Genomic DNA, 15,693 nt, shown 5'->3' with positions numbered 1-15,693 from the left:
ATTGGTAAACAATTAAGTAAGTAGGTAAGTAAGTAAACAAGTACAGTGTGCCAGTAAGTAAACAAATAAATAAGTAAGTAAGAATGTAAGTAAATAAGTAAGCAGGTTGGTAATAAGTAAGTAAATAAGCAAGTAAATAAGTTAGTAAGTAGTACTGTACATAAGTAAACATGCTCATGAGTAAAAACTAAATCACTGAGTTTAAGTAAGTAAGTAAGTGAGTCCTTATAGGCACCTGTCATTGGTTAATAGCCAACTCATCGTTTAGAGTTAAGGTTGATTCTGATTGGCCTTTAGCTCTCATAGAAAACTTTAGAGGCAGCACGACCTCACTACCATTGAGGTATGGCTGCCTCTCACTTCTTATTAGGAGTTTAAAACACAAGTTTTGAACCAGTATCTCAATAGTTTAATGTATGCATAGTAAGCCAAAAAATCTCAAGAGTGATTAAAATATGATTCATTATGCAGCTTTATTCTTTATATACCCCTTAGGTTATATTTGAAATTCAGAACTTTGAAAGAATTCTTCACGAAATGTAAAAATATGGAATTCATGGAAGATTCATATCTTAACAAATCACACATTTTTTTGTCAAGAAGTATGACACATAATCGATCTATTGGCCTCTGTTCAGATTCGAGGTGGGAAGCTGACCATCTCCAACACCCGAAAGAGTGATGGAGGGATGTACGTGTGTGTGGCAACCAACATGGTGGGAGAGAGGGAGAGCGAAATGGCTCAACTCTCTGTGTTTGGTAAGCGACCTTGTTGGTAATTTAAAACGTTTGTAAATTGATGTTATTTTTGTATATTTTGGGGTGATTTATCAGGTATGATTTTTTTTTCCATGTGTGCATGTGTATATCTGTGTGTGCATTTCTGTGTGTATTGTAGAGCGGCCGACGTTCGTGCGCAGGCCTGTGAACCAGGTGGCGCTAGTGGACGAGAGCATAGAGTTCAGATGCCAGGTGCAGGGAGATCCCCCTCCGTCACTGCGCTGGAGGAAGGACGAGGCCGAGATTCCCCGCACCAGGTCAGGGAATACTCAACACAACCTCTCGCCTTTCACACTAATCTTCCTCGTGCTGCTTTTAATTCCTCGGGCACAATGCCCCTGGTGTAGCACTGTTGTGCAACTCAGTGACACATACAGATTAAGATGCTAAGCTTGAGATCAGAATGCAAATCAGTGCTCAGTGCTGTGGTGGTGTTACACTGTGCATCTTAAGCGGCTGATGTGTTGTTTTTTTTTTTTTAACTGTACTGTTTTGGCAGGAGCACAAAGCAAGAGATGAATACATATCAGGATTACTGAAAGAAATGTCAGCAGTGTAACTGCGGAGACTGTTAGTGTTGTGTGTTAGAGATTAGAGCTGTCACATGCATTAAAAATTGCATTCGAATCCTCATCGCTTAAAAAGACTTACTATTCAAATGTATTCAGTTATTAATGAAGATATAATTTTATACTACCACATACAGAGCGAACCGAACATTAGCAGTAGTGTTAGTATTTCTTTAAACATGGAACATGAAATATGACAAATCACAGAGACAGTATCAGTTTTATAATATTATTATAATGACTCAGATTTTTTAAGCAAGTTTTTAGATTTCTTTTAAAAAAATTTTTTATATATAAGTTAAAATGTGGCGGCACAGTGGTGTAGTGGTTAGTGCTGTCACCTCACAGCAAGAAGGTCCGGGTTCGAGCCCCGTGGCCGGCGAGGGCCTTTCTGTGCGGAGTTTGCATGTTCTCCCCGTGTCTGCGTGGGTTTCCTCCGGGTGCTCCGGTTTCCCCCACAGTCCAAAGACATGCAGGTTAGGTTAACTGGTGACTCTAAATTGACCGTAGGTGTGAATGAGAGTGTGAATGGTTGTCTGTGTCTATGTGTCAGCCCTGTGATGACCTGGTGACTTGTCCAGGGTGTACCCCGCCTTTCGCCCGTAGTCAGCTGGGATAGGCTCCAGCTTGCCTGTGACCCTGTAGAACAGGATAAAGCGGCTAGAGATAATGAGATGAGATGAAGTTAAAATGTCTTCATGCATAAAGCCTATGCACAGGTTTATTCAGTATTATATCCCTCATCAAAAAATTCCCTTGCAGGGATTGGTCAAGGATGGCTCACGTGACGTAAAATAGTTCCACCATTGATTATGCAATGTATCTCGTGATCTCATCTCATCTCATCTCATTATCTCTAGCCGCTTTATCCTTCTACAGGGTCGCAGGCAAGCTGGAGCCTATCCCAGCTGACTACGGGCGAAAGGCGGGGTACACCCTGGACAAGTCGCCAGGTCATCACAGGGCTGACACATAGACACAGACAACCATTCACACTCACATTCACACCTACGGTCAATTTAGAGTCACCAGTTAACCTAACCTGCATGTCTTTGGACTGTGGGGGAAACCGGAGCACCCGGAGGAAACCCACGCGGACACGGGGAGAACATGCAAACTCCGCACAGAAAGGCCCTCGCCGGCCACGGGGCTCGAACCCAGGACCTTCTTGCTGTGAGGCGACAGCGCTAACCACTACACCACCGTGCCGCCCGTATCTCGTGATGTCAAACATTTTAAAAAATGGATATGGTGTGAGTCAGTCATGGTATATCCTGGATAAACCATAAACTGACGTCACAATTTCAAGCTATACGGCCGACTCGAGTCACAGCTTTAGCTCCACGAGCATATCTGTGTGTGTAGATCTATGTATCATGATCATACCTCACGAGGCAAAGTTAGACCTCTAATATATATTTTTTTCAGGTTTATTTTTAATTCTTTGTTGTTAACACTTTTAGTTTGGAATTTTTGATGAGGGATATTTAACAGTTATTCCACAAAATCGAGTCGTACATGAGCTGCGCCTCGACGGCTATAAGCCCTGTACGAAGAGATTGAGTGGAATAACTGTTTTATTCTATCCACATTCACTGGATGTTGAGAAATAGAGCATTTTTATTTTTCTTCTTCTTCTTTTGGCTGCTCCCGATTAGGGGTCGCCACAGTGGATCTTTCATCTCCATTGCTCCCTGTCTTCTGCATCCTTCTCTACCACACCTGCCACTTTCATGTCCTCCCTCACCACATTCATGTATCTCCTCTTTGGCCTTCCTCATTTTTGTTTGCCTGGCAGCTCCATCCTCAACATTCTCCTTCCCACATGCTCTGCATCTCTTCTCAGGATGTGCCCATACCATCTCAGTCTCATCTCTCTGAGCTTAATTCCCAAGCTCTCCACATGTGCTGTCCCTCTGATGTGCTCGTTCCTTATCCTGTCCAACCTCCCATCGCAAACCTTAACATCCTGAACTCCACCACCTCCAACTTTGCCTCCTGTCTCTTCGTTAAGGGTACGGTCTCCAATCCATACATCACAGCTGGTCTCACTACTGTCTTATACATCTTACCTTTCATGTTTGCTGGGACTTTCCTATCACAAATGACTCCTGAAATCCTTCTCCAACTGCTCCACCCTGCCTGCACTCTCTTTCTCATCTCACTATCACAGCCCCCATTTTCCTGCACAGTTGACCCCAGGTACTTGAATTCCCCAACTTTCTTTACATCTACTCCTTGCATCTTCACTACACTCTCATCCCCATTCTCATTGATGCACATGTATTCTGTTTTGCTCCTGCTCACCTTCATTCCTCTTCGTTCCAATGCATACTTCCATCTCTCCAAACCCAGCTCAACCTCCTTTATACTTTCACCACATATCACAATATCATCCGCAAACATCATGTTCCATGGTGACTCTTGCCTCACTTCGTCCGTCACGCTATCCATCACTATGGCAAACAAGAAAGGACTCAAAGCAGATCCTTGATGGAGTCCCACCTTCACCTTGAACCATTCACTTCTTCCAACTGCACACCTCACTGCTGTTTCACTGTTCTCATACATGTCTTGTACCACTCTGATATACTTCTCATTCACTCCACTCTTTCTCATACAATACCATAACTCATCTCTCGGCACTCTATCATATGCCTTCTCCAGGTCTACAAACACACAATGTAGCTTTCTTTGACCTTCTTTGTACTTCTCCATTAACATTCTTAAAGTAAAAATTGCACCCGACGTGCTCTTCCTTGGCATAAACCCGTACTATAACATGCAGAATGAAAAGAGCATTTTTATTTTTATTTTTTGCAAATTTGATAAATAAAAACTTTACACAAAACATGCAACAAAATTATTTCTGCTGAGAATGTAAACAAACTGGCAAAATAACGAGCGATGCTATGATAATAATTCTTGAAAAATAAAAAAGCTACGTTCTTACCATCAAATATTTTTATTCCATGTTTTGTTGCTTTTTTGTCTTTTTTTGGGGCTTTGTTTTCGAGTAGAGTTTTTATTTCGTCCTTGGTTGGTTCAGCAACACGCTCCGCCATTTTGTTTTTCTCTACTCATGGTATAGATGACTTGCAACCACGTGATCAAAATGTGCTACGTCATGAGCGTCCGCCATGATGGTGGATATGCCGAAAGTGTGTCTGTAAACAAGGCAAGGCAAGTTTATTTATATAGCACATTTCATACACAGTGGCAGTTCAATGTGCTTTACAGAAGTAAAAGCAGAACAGTAAACAATAGAAAATAAAATTACATAAAATAATTGGGGAAGAATTAAACAATAGTAGAAATAAAATAATAAAATGAAATAAAAGTTCAAAAAAGGAATCAGCCTCGAGATTAATTATTATTATGGGTTTAACTCATAAAGCGCGCTCTTCCCGTGGCTCTTCCACGAGGATCACCAATCGTCCCGCAGACAAAATCTACGAGGATCACCAAAAATCGTCCCGCAGACAAAATCTACGAGGATCACATAAAGCGCGCTCTTCCTGTGGCTCTTCCACGAGGATCACCAAAAATCGTCCCGCAGACACAATCTACGAGGATCACCAAATAAAATCGTTCCGCAGACAAAATCTACGAGGATCACCAAAAATCGTCCCGCAGACAAAATCTACGAGGATCACAGTAACAAAGAATGAAAGTAAAAGTAAAATCATTAAAATCCAAGATTAAAAAGAAATTAAAATAAAGAAAGTAAAATCATTAAAATCAAAATTAAAAGAAATTATGTTAAATGAAATTAATTACTTAGGTAAAAATTAATCAAGTGAAAGCATCTGAAAACAGCTTTGTCTTGAGCCTGGATTTAAAACTAACAACAGTAGGAGCATTTTTGATATCATCTGGAAGTTGGTTCCAAAGCTTAGCAGCATAGCAACTAAAGGCTGCTTCACCACACTTCGTTTTGACAGCTGGTATTACTAGCAAGTTTTTCTCCTGTGATCTTAGAGACCTAGTTGGTGCATATAATTGAAACATATCCAGTAGGTAGCTGGGTCCCATCCCATTTAATGTTTTAAATAGAAGAAGTAGTGCTTTAAAGTCAATTCTATAGCTCACTGGGAGCCAGTGCAGAGACCTTAGGATTGGAGTGATATGAACTACCCTTTTTGTTCTTGTAAGAACCCTTGCTGCTGCATTTTGGATTAGTTGAAGCTCTTTGATGGTCTTTTTTGGAAGACCTGTGAAAAGGCTATTGCAGTAATCAACCCTACTGGAGATGAAAGCATGAATAAGTTTTTCTAAATCATGTTTTGACATGAGACCCCTGAGTTTAGAAATGTTTTTTAGGTGATAGAATGCAGACTTTTTTACCACTTTCATATGACTGTTGAAGTTAAGTTCGCTGTCAATAAGGACACCAAGGTTTTTTACAGTATCCTTTGCTTTAAGCCCCTTAGTTTCAAGAACAGTGGCAATCCTAAGCCTTTCCTCCTTTTTGCCAAATATAATTGCTTCAGTTTTATCTGCGTTCAGCTGAAGAAAATTGTGAGACATCCATTTGTTAATTTGGTCAATGCATCTATGAAGAGACTCAAAAGGGGCATAGTCATTAGGTGACATAGCTAAGTAAAGCTGAGTGTCATCTGCATAGCTATGGAAGTTTATTGAGTTATTCTTAATAATTTGTCCAAGTGGGAGCATATAAAGGTTGAATAGTAATGGTCCCAGGATTGAGCCCTGGGGAACCCCACAGTTCAAGGACACGGGTGATGAACTGTGGCCTCCAATGGCCACATAAAAAAATCTTTGTTGTAGGTAAGATTTTAACCAGTTGATTACTATACCAGTAAATCCAACCCAATGCTCCAGTCGATGTAACAGTATGGAATGATCTACCGTGTCAAATGCAGCACTTAAGTCTAAAAGCACCAAGACTGATGTTTTACCAGCATCAGAATTAAGATGTAGGTCATTCATGACTTTAGTAAGAGCTGTTTCAGTGCTATGATTGGCACGAAAACCTGACTGAAACTTATCAAAACATCCGTTTAATGTCAGGAAGGCAGTTAATTGATTAAAAACAATTTTTTCAATTATTTTACCAACGAATGGCAAATTGGATATGGGCCTGTAGTTGTTGAGTACTGAGACATCCAGGTTATTCTTTTTCAGTAGGGGTTTTACAACCGCTTTTTTCAGAGATGAGGGAAACATGCCAGTTCGTAAGGAGGTGTTGATAATCTGAAGTACCTCGTCTGATATTAGGTGAAACAATGCTGAATTTTCTCAGTATGACCATGATTTGAACGGTCGAGCAAAGATAGATATGTGTGGTTTTGACCCATATTATTTTAAAAAGTCAGATTTTTTGAAGACGTTTCTACCGACCATCGAGTACCCAGATATCGCGTTCGATCTAGATTGGCTGCCGAAGAATCAAGTCCAACTTTGGACGAAACATAGCCCATTTTCTGAGTGGGTGCCCAGTCTGGATTGTTTCTATCATATCATTTTGCTGGCGCTCCTAGAAGTGAAATGGTAATACATGTGTTAAAATTATAACAACGACAAGAGAATGCTCATTTTATCGCAAAATTCTAGCAACACAAAATAAAATTCTTCCATGATATGATCGAGAAGGCTTTTGAATCTCACCGGAGATAAAATGATTACTGCAAACACAAGCTGTTTTGGTTTTAGCTTCTGTTAGATCGGCCCTGCCGATGTTGTTCAGCTGTGCTCGTCTCCTCTCCGTACTAAGCCTCAGAGTTTCCTCGCCCTCTTTCTGAGCCATGGATGGAATTCTAAAAAATTAGAATGTGCCACGGTCACAAGTACTGTTGTGACCACAACCATATACAGCACAAGGATATGGCATAGCTAAAAGAACGCTTAAAGCAGTGGACAAACAAAGAGAGTTGCGCACACGTGACTATGTTTTGTATGGAATGTCACTTGACCCTGCATTTGTATATCCACCAACATGGCTGACATCCGGGTTTCTATTTTGCTTTGACGTCACTTGTAAGTCAAGGATATGAGCTGATAGCCTAGTAGTAGAGTAGCCAATCAGAGGACGCGATTGCTCATATCCAGTGAATGTGGATAGAATAAAATCAAATATACCATGCAGTGAGAGGCACCGGTAATTATGGATTCTCTTCGGTAACTGGCATAGTATGATTTTTTTAGGGCTTCAACTGGAGCCTGTTAGTGCATTATATATTTGATTACTATTATATAATTCTATATATCCAGGATTATACAGGATCCATGTTATTATACACATAGCTACTCATTAAAGGAGAACTGAAGACAAATTTTTTATTATCAAAATTATATTTATTTAATTTTATTAAATATAGGAATGCATTTTTGATAGCTATTTTGTCCCTGCTATAGCAAGTTATGAGTGTTTGAAATCTGCTATGTAATTTATCAGTCCACATGTCAAAGCAATGGCCGTAAACGAGATTCGTTGAGACCTGTGCGAGACATCGTAGGACGGAAGTAAAACGTACAGCGGAACTCAAAGTGACCAACATCTGCCAATGTTGTCAAAAAACGCGCGTGCCCTCTTTCGAATGCTGATGTAATCAAGCCGGAAGTTTTGTTTGTTTTGATAGCAATCAGGAAAGTTTGAAAAAAGTAGGCAGTAATCGTCATTTAAACTCGTTTTTGTGTAATATTTAGTTTGAAAAACAGTTTTCAAAATGGCAGCACTGACACCTGGCTGACACTTCACGTTTCGAAGTCTCGCACAAGTCTCGTGAAGATCGCGTGGATAAGTGATGCCTGTCGTGGACCAAACGAACTAAATTCAACATGGCTAAAAACCAAATAGGCCGTTAAGTATAATATTTAATTGCAATTAGTTGCCAATATGAGTCACGATATAAGGTTACTAAAACCGAAAACGTAATTGAATAACACGTTAATTAAGAAATAAAGCAAGTTTAAAAATGACTTCAGTTCCCCTTTAATGCACTTACCCAATAAGCCAATCAAGTTTTGGTAATGCAGAGCATAAAATCATGCAGTTAATGTTCACATCAAGTATCATAATGGACAAAAAAAAAAAAGAAAGAAAGCTCAGTGTGACTTTGACTGTAGAATGGTTGTTAAGCCTCGGTCACAACCAACCGTACATGCTCCTACGGCCGGTCTACGTGCAAAAAACACAAGAAATGCATGGAGGGTGCGCGTGTTACGTGCTGATTTTCGAGATGTAGACTGGTCGCAGAGGTTCTTTGTCATGTCAAACAAACTCTACAGGCGCTTACGTTTTTTTCAGGTTGCAAGACAAACTTACGGCCAACGTGCGTCTTTCTCCACGAACAAAAAAAACGCAGCGATTTGGGAAACGCCAAAAATCGCACGGCCAAAAAATCGTACGTCCGGTTGTGACCTAGGCTTTAGGAAACTAAAAACAGAACATCCTAAACATGTGAATGTAGATGATTTTGCTCTTAAACACAAATATTATGAAACAGTGGCTTGATTCTGGTAAGTTATGTATGGGTTTAGGAGTGTGTGTGGGTGGGTGTGGAAAAAAGGGCATGAAAAAATACATGTCTTGATACCCAGATACCAACATCTAAGAAATGTGTTTGTCAAGATGATCAGGAAAAGCAGTAATTGTGTAAAATGAAACTATTAATAGTATCTGAATTTAAAATTAAAACAAAACAGGAAGTACCCAAACCCAAAAGAAATATAAGCAGCCAGAATAGTTACAGTATTTGGCAGAACGCTTTGCCTCTCACGTGTTTTCCTTTGTACATTTCAACCCCCACACACTGTTCAATACTCTCCACAGAACAAAGGCTGCAGCTAGATGAACGATGGAGGACATCTCCTGATCATGCGTCCACCGCTCGCAGCAGCTTCCCTCCAAAAGCGCACAGCAGTCGACTCGAACTGTTCTTTGTACGAATTCATAATTGCCAAGTGCTCACGGTGCCTCTGCAGTAAATTGGCACAGCACTACAGTGTTTGCTGCACATTCAGCTCATCAATCTGGACTCCGACCTCCGATTTCCATCTCATTACATTACATTAACGAAGAAAGACGGCCGTCCTGCGTGGCAGAATGAAATCAACTCGTATTCCATTAGTCCTCCATCAGTATGTTTTACAACCAGCCAAATCAGTGAGAAAAATCTTCCTTGTAAGCCTCAACAGTACAGTGTTTAATGATAGATTTGATCAGAACAGTGTGCTTATTGCTGAGGAGCTGCGATGTGGAGCTACAATGAATTAGGCTTCTATAGTTGCCTTTGTAACATAAAATTACAAGATATACTGGCCAAAATGTGCATCTACACTGACATTATTCTACTTTCAATTTATATGTATTAATTATCACATTTTATGAATCGTAATTTATATTTTTTCTAATTTTTTCTTGATCTTGTTTATTTAAAATGATACATTATCAACGACTTTTTAACTGAGCATGAGTTCTTTACGGGAAAATATCAGACAGAGGTCTGACATTTTCCCTTAAAGACCGAGCAAGCAAGGTTAAAAGTAGACAGCCTTTCGATTGCATAAAATTGGTGAAATTTAGTTCATCTTATCTCATCTCATCATCTCTAGCCGCTTTATCCTTCTACAGGGTCGCAGGCAAGCTGGAGCCTATCCCAGCTGACTACGGGCGAAAGGCGGGGTACACCATGGACAAGTCGCCAGGTCATCACAGGGCTGACACATAGACACCCATTTACACTCACATTCACACCTACGGTCAATTTAGAGTCACCAGTTAACCTAACCTGCGTGTCTTTGGACTGTGGGGGAAACCGGAGCACCCGGAGGAAACCCACGCGGACACGGGGAGAACATGCAAACTCCACACAGAAAGGCCCTCGCCGGCCCCGGGGCTCGAACCCAGGACCTTCTTGCTGTGAGGCGACAGCACTAACCTCTACACCACCGTGCCGCCCCGTGAAATTTAGTTCCCTCTGAAATTTGATCATTGTGATATATGTTTATTTCTGTAATATCTAAAAAAAAAAAACCAGGCCATTCTGTGGCTGGGAAGTTATTTAATTTGAAGGGATTCCCTAGCAAATAATGTGTATGAAATCGCTCGCTTCGCACAGTCAAGTGGACAGAGGAAGTCTGTGTGCGCATGTGCAGGTTTACCTTTGACCGTGCACTGACAGTTACATCATCTTGTCGCTAAACGAACAGCTGATCACACCGAGGTGCTCGCTGACCGCCAATATTTATTAGTTTGGCCCTGCGTTTCCTTTCCTTCGCGACATAACGTCTTTTCTTCTCACTTTCCGTTACTGTAATCAGTCTTTCCAGTTTCATTCGCACGCTCACGTCCTCCATTTTCCTCTCCTGTGTCAAATTTGTATCCCACAACGCCTTGCACGAACAGGGAAAGTCCAACACGTGAAGCATGACGTAGTATCTTGAATTGGGTCATGCTGAAGCAAGAAAAAATAGCAGAGAATTTAGGGCCATGTGGCCCTAAATTAATTAACTGTTCTATTTTAATAAAAAAAAAATAAGAAAATTGGAAGTCTGATTCAAATTCAGTAGCTTTCAGTCCACTAAACAAAAATAATTGGATGTCAGGGAAAATTCTTTTTATGACCTAAACTTGAAAAATTTGAAAGGCAGTCTACCTTTAATAGGGAGTTTATTATATGGCTTTTTAATTTCTGACGTGCTTTCAGTCACGTCATATTTGTAATGTAGTTGAGTCCCACATGCAGAATAAACGGCTAGCAGTTTCAAAACTGAATTTCTGTTAGCGGTTTCTGAATGCTCTTCATTGTTCATTTCTTGAATAACTCAGTGACTCTTGTTTGTTTTTTGTATTTCGGCCATTTTTGATTCTGTTTTGGTTTCCAGTGAATCTTTTTTCTCATTTTGCTTTTGTTTTTGTTTGTTTTTAACATTGAAAGCCGGCGCCTTGGAAAGAAAGTCCAGAATTGCCCACACGCAGAGGTGGACAAAGTACCCAACCTCATAACTTAAGTCAAAGTACAGATCCCATTGGTCAAATGTTATGCTGATACAAGTGAAAGTTGTACAGTCAAAATTTTACTTACGTTAAAGTACTGAAGTGCTTACTTTTAAAAATACTTAAGTATTAAAAGTACATTTTCTGTCAACACGTTGTTGTATTATTGCCACAATGCTTACAAAACCTAATGCCTCTGAAGCAACCGACTGGACTTCCTGACCAGCTTGTAGAACCTGTAGAATAAACACCTGGTAGAATGTTACAAAATGAAATACAACTGAATTGACAAAAAAAAGAGCCATTGTTATTATTATTATTATTATTATTATTATTATTATTTAAAATTTTAACACTCCTACCCACCTCCACAAAGCAGCATGGTAGTGTTCTGACCCAGCTCTGGCAGTGTGTGCACACATGTATGTGTATGTTAATCAGGAGGACAGTGGAATAGCTGTGAATGCAGCTTGCTCAGAAAATAAAAATGACAATCCAACTTGCTTAAATCCCAGGTCCACACCTCTAACTTAATAACTGCCCACCAGCAACACTGCTTTAAGCAAGACAAAAAAAATGCAAGACCATCATCTGACATAAAAACAAAACTAGCTATATGTTAACATTAGCCGTGGACAAGGCGATGGCAACTTGGCGGGCAAATCCATAGAAAGTCAGTTGACTAACCAGACTGCATAGCTATTGCAATGTTATCACTTGCTTTAAAAGCACAGACAACTTCATTGCAAGCTTTCTCTTGGAATAAAATGTTTCCATACCTCAATATGCTTCCGCAGGTTGGACGGCGAGTTTTTGTAGGCTGTGATGTGGTTCGTTTTAGGCAAACAAAGCAAACATTTAAAATGAAACAAATCTTTAATCCTTTCAGAAAACTGAAACATGGGTTCCAGGTATGGCCGTGGGTGCGTGCATTCCCCAGAAGAACCGCTTCCTTCCATTCTGCCATCAACTGACTGTATCCAAATAATGCTGCGGAGAAATCATTGAACTTGATTTTATATAGTCTGTGGATGTGACGTGACCCTAGTGATTACTGAAAGACTGTCTCAGTGCCACTTGCGAAAAAAAAACCAATCACGATTTATGAAAGAAAAGAAAAAAAACATCCACTTTCAAAGCTGCTTCATGGTAATGAGTAACGAGGACCATGATAGAAATTTAGTGGAGTGAAAAGTATAATATTTGTCTTTCAAATGTAGTGAAGTTAAAGTAATAAGTTTCCCCCCCCCAAAAAAAAAATTCAAATAAAGTACAGATACTCAAAAAGTGTAATTAAGTACAGTGCTCAAGTAAATGTACTTTGTGACTGTCCACCTCTTCCCACGGGCATTATAGGAAAGTTCTGCCTGACAAGGGACCAATCAGAGCACACGATTTTAGCTTGTGGTATATACAGTTATGGTCAGAAATTTACATACAGTGACATGAATGTCATGGCAATATTTGGGCTTTCAGTAATTTCTTTGAACTGTTCTTTTTCTGTAGCAGAATGACTGTACAGCATACATCTTTAATTAAAAAAACACTAAAATTTGGTGCATAAGTTTTAATTTTCTTTGGGTTTTCTGAAATCAATACAGGGTCAAAATTATACATACAGGGTCAAACATTTACATACGCTCACTTAGATTATTAATTCAGAGGTGCTGAAACTTCCAAAATGTCTCTTATCTTGCCAAAGCTAAGGTCTCTTAATTTCCTGTTAGTGATCATGATTGACTACAGCTGGTAGCTTCTCTGTGCCTTCATAAAAAGGGTTTGTTTACAGCACTCATTGGATTGACCAACACACAGTAAAATGGGAAAGTCCAAGGAGCTCAGTGCAGATCTGAGAAAGAGGATTGCAGATATACACAACTCAGGAATGTCTCTCAGAGCCATTTCTAAACAACTGCACATTCCAAGATCAGTTCAAACAATTGTATCCAAGTTATGGTGAGGTATAGTCACTTTGCCAAGCCACTTTGCTTCAAGAAAACCCAAACTGTCACCCTCAGCTGAAAGGAAATTGGTTTGGATGGTCAGGAACAACTTGGGAACCACCATGGCACAGCCCTGCCATGAACTGGAAGCTGATGGATCACTGTCTACAATTCAGATCACCATGGACTAAGAGGCTGCTATCCAAGAAATAACCCCCTGCTCTAAAATTGATACCTTCAAGCTTAACTAGAGTTTGAAACTGACCACACAGTCAAAGAAAAAGCCTTCTGGAGGAAAGCTGGATGGTCAGATGAGACAAAGATTCAGTTGTTTGTCCACAATGACCACGATGTACAGAGGAACACTGTGAAAGCTGGTGGTGGTGGTGGTAGGATCATCATGCTCTGGGGCTGTGTTGCTGCCAGTGGAACTGGTTCATTGCACAAAGTGGAGGGAATAATGAAGAAGGAGGACTACCTCAGAATTCTTCAGCATAAACCATCAGAAACTTGAACTCGACTTGGGAGTTACAACAGGAGAGCTGATTGTGGAGGATAAAGCAGGCTAACATTAAGCTTAAAACAAGTCCTGACTTCAACCCTGTTGAAAATATATGGACCGCGCTTATAAGTCAAGTCCATGCCAAAAAAAAAAAAATTAATTGAACTCTGCCAATTCTACAATGAAGAGTCGTGAAATATCCAACCAGAATTCTGCCTATCCTGGCTAACGTGACTTCAAAGCTCTCCGAGCTATTGGTCTGGCCAAGATATTAAGCCCAACCGTTTCCCAGAGCCCGTGGTTGACCCGCCTCCCTGAAATGCCTCAGTTTGCTACTGGTCGAAGCCAGAAAAGGCTGTGACGAAGCTTAAACCAATCACATCACTCTTTCCTCTGACGTATGCGATGCGACGGGGCTAACTGGTAGATTAAACTCTTACCGAAGCCGGTCGGGAGCAAGGCGAAAACGTCCTTCCTTTCAATAAATACCTCCAGGGCTGCTCTTTGCTCCGTTTTCAATGAGAACTTCCCGTTGAATGCTTTCAATACAGCATCTATGCGTAATAGATGCGGAAGCGTGAATGAAGCGCTTCCGGCATAGATTCTGTAAACAATCTATGGCTTCTGGTCGCAGTTCTACTACGTCAGTGCCTTGAACACGCCTCTACCCAGGGCCGTTGGAGATGCTCAAAGTTGATTGGTTCCCGATTTTTCGGGAGCTTGGAAGAGCTGTAGATAGCTTGCCTGGCCAGACTAAGCTCGCAACAGGCCCTCGTGTTGCGTCACACTTAGGATGGGCAGGCCCAGGCTAAATTCTGCCAGAAGCTTGTTCATGGTAAACAAAAATGGTCAAGATGAATCTTGCGAAGAGACATTTTACCCAAATATTAGGTGTGCTGTATGTATAATTTTAACCCTGTGTTGATTTCAGAAAACCCAAAGAAAATTAAAACTTGTACACCAAATTCCAGTGGGTTTTTTTTTAATTAAAGATGTATGTTGTACATTCTGCCACAGAAAAAGAACAGTTCAAATAAATTACTGAAAGTCCAACTATTGCCATGACATTCATATCCAAGATGACATTCATGTCACTGTATGTAAACTTCTGACCACAACTGTAATAATGATTATTATCTACTTATTTTATGCGTATTTTGTATTTATAGGACTAAAATCAACTTATTTTTGGAAAACAACAAGGGTGTGTGTGTGTGTGTGTGTGTGTGTGTGTGTGTGTGTGCAGTGATGGGGCAGCTGCTTGAGGTGTGAGAGTGGTGTGAAGTGCTAAGTCATGTATGTGGTGGTCTCCTGTGTAGCTCATGGCCTCTGTTTACCTCTCGATCCACTAAATAACAGCCTAGTTGGAGACCCCTCGAGCCTCTCTTCTCTCTCCTCCATTCCTTTACCCACAATTCCCCTCCAGGGAAACACCTATGTAGGTCAAATACGGGACGTTACTTAAATGTCCGCGAGGCTCAGGCCAATCAGAAACCATTATCAGGATACTCCCACGGTGTGCATCAAACGTTTCTGCTTTTCTAAACACACCTTATGTTCCATGCACTGCTGAGGCTTTTGATATTTTACTCATCTCTTCTTTAAGTAGACACAGTTATAGTTCAAAAGACTTACTGTGTTGTACCAGGCGTTATAACAGGTGGATCCGGGGCCTTTCCTGGGTACACGGGGCATGAGGCGGGAATATACATGTTGAATGGGATGGCAGTCCATCACAGGACACCATGAACACACATTCAGACATTCATTCCCATCTGGGGCATGGGAATGAATGCTCCGGATGCTGACACAGAGTGGTAGCACATGCCTGCGTTCCAGTTATGGGTTAAATCACCAATAAGGCGCTGGCAGCAGGGTGCTTTTCGGTGCAATGTGGCAGATGAACCCAACAGGGTCAATGGCACACCACTAGATGGC

The 15,693-nt window shown here is 40.7% G+C and overlaps 1 protein-coding gene across 1 annotated transcript in view; it reads left to right on the top strand.

Annotated features, from left to right (window-relative positions):
• Positions 1–15,693, top strand: part of LOC132873228 (roundabout homolog 2-like) — a gene marked incomplete at its 5' end in the record, with an annotated part of 299,632 nt that overhangs the window by 197,122 nt on the left and 86,817 nt on the right. The window contains 2 exons of the mRNA XM_060908587.1: positions 639–759; positions 899–1,037. Of these exons, the coding sequence (XP_060764570.1) occupies positions 639–759; positions 899–1,037 (260 nt within the window). The remainder of the gene's footprint in view (positions 1–638; positions 760–898; positions 1,038–15,693) is intronic.

Source organism: Neoarius graeffei, chromosome 25 (assembly GCF_027579695.1).
Source record: "Neoarius graeffei isolate fNeoGra1 chromosome 25, fNeoGra1.pri, whole genome shotgun sequence".
In the NCBI taxonomy this organism is placed as follows: Eukaryota; Metazoa; Chordata; class Actinopteri; order Siluriformes; family Ariidae; genus Neoarius; species Neoarius graeffei.
Note: the sequence above shows the minus strand (reverse complement) of the source record. Positions and strands in the feature narration are given on the sequence as shown.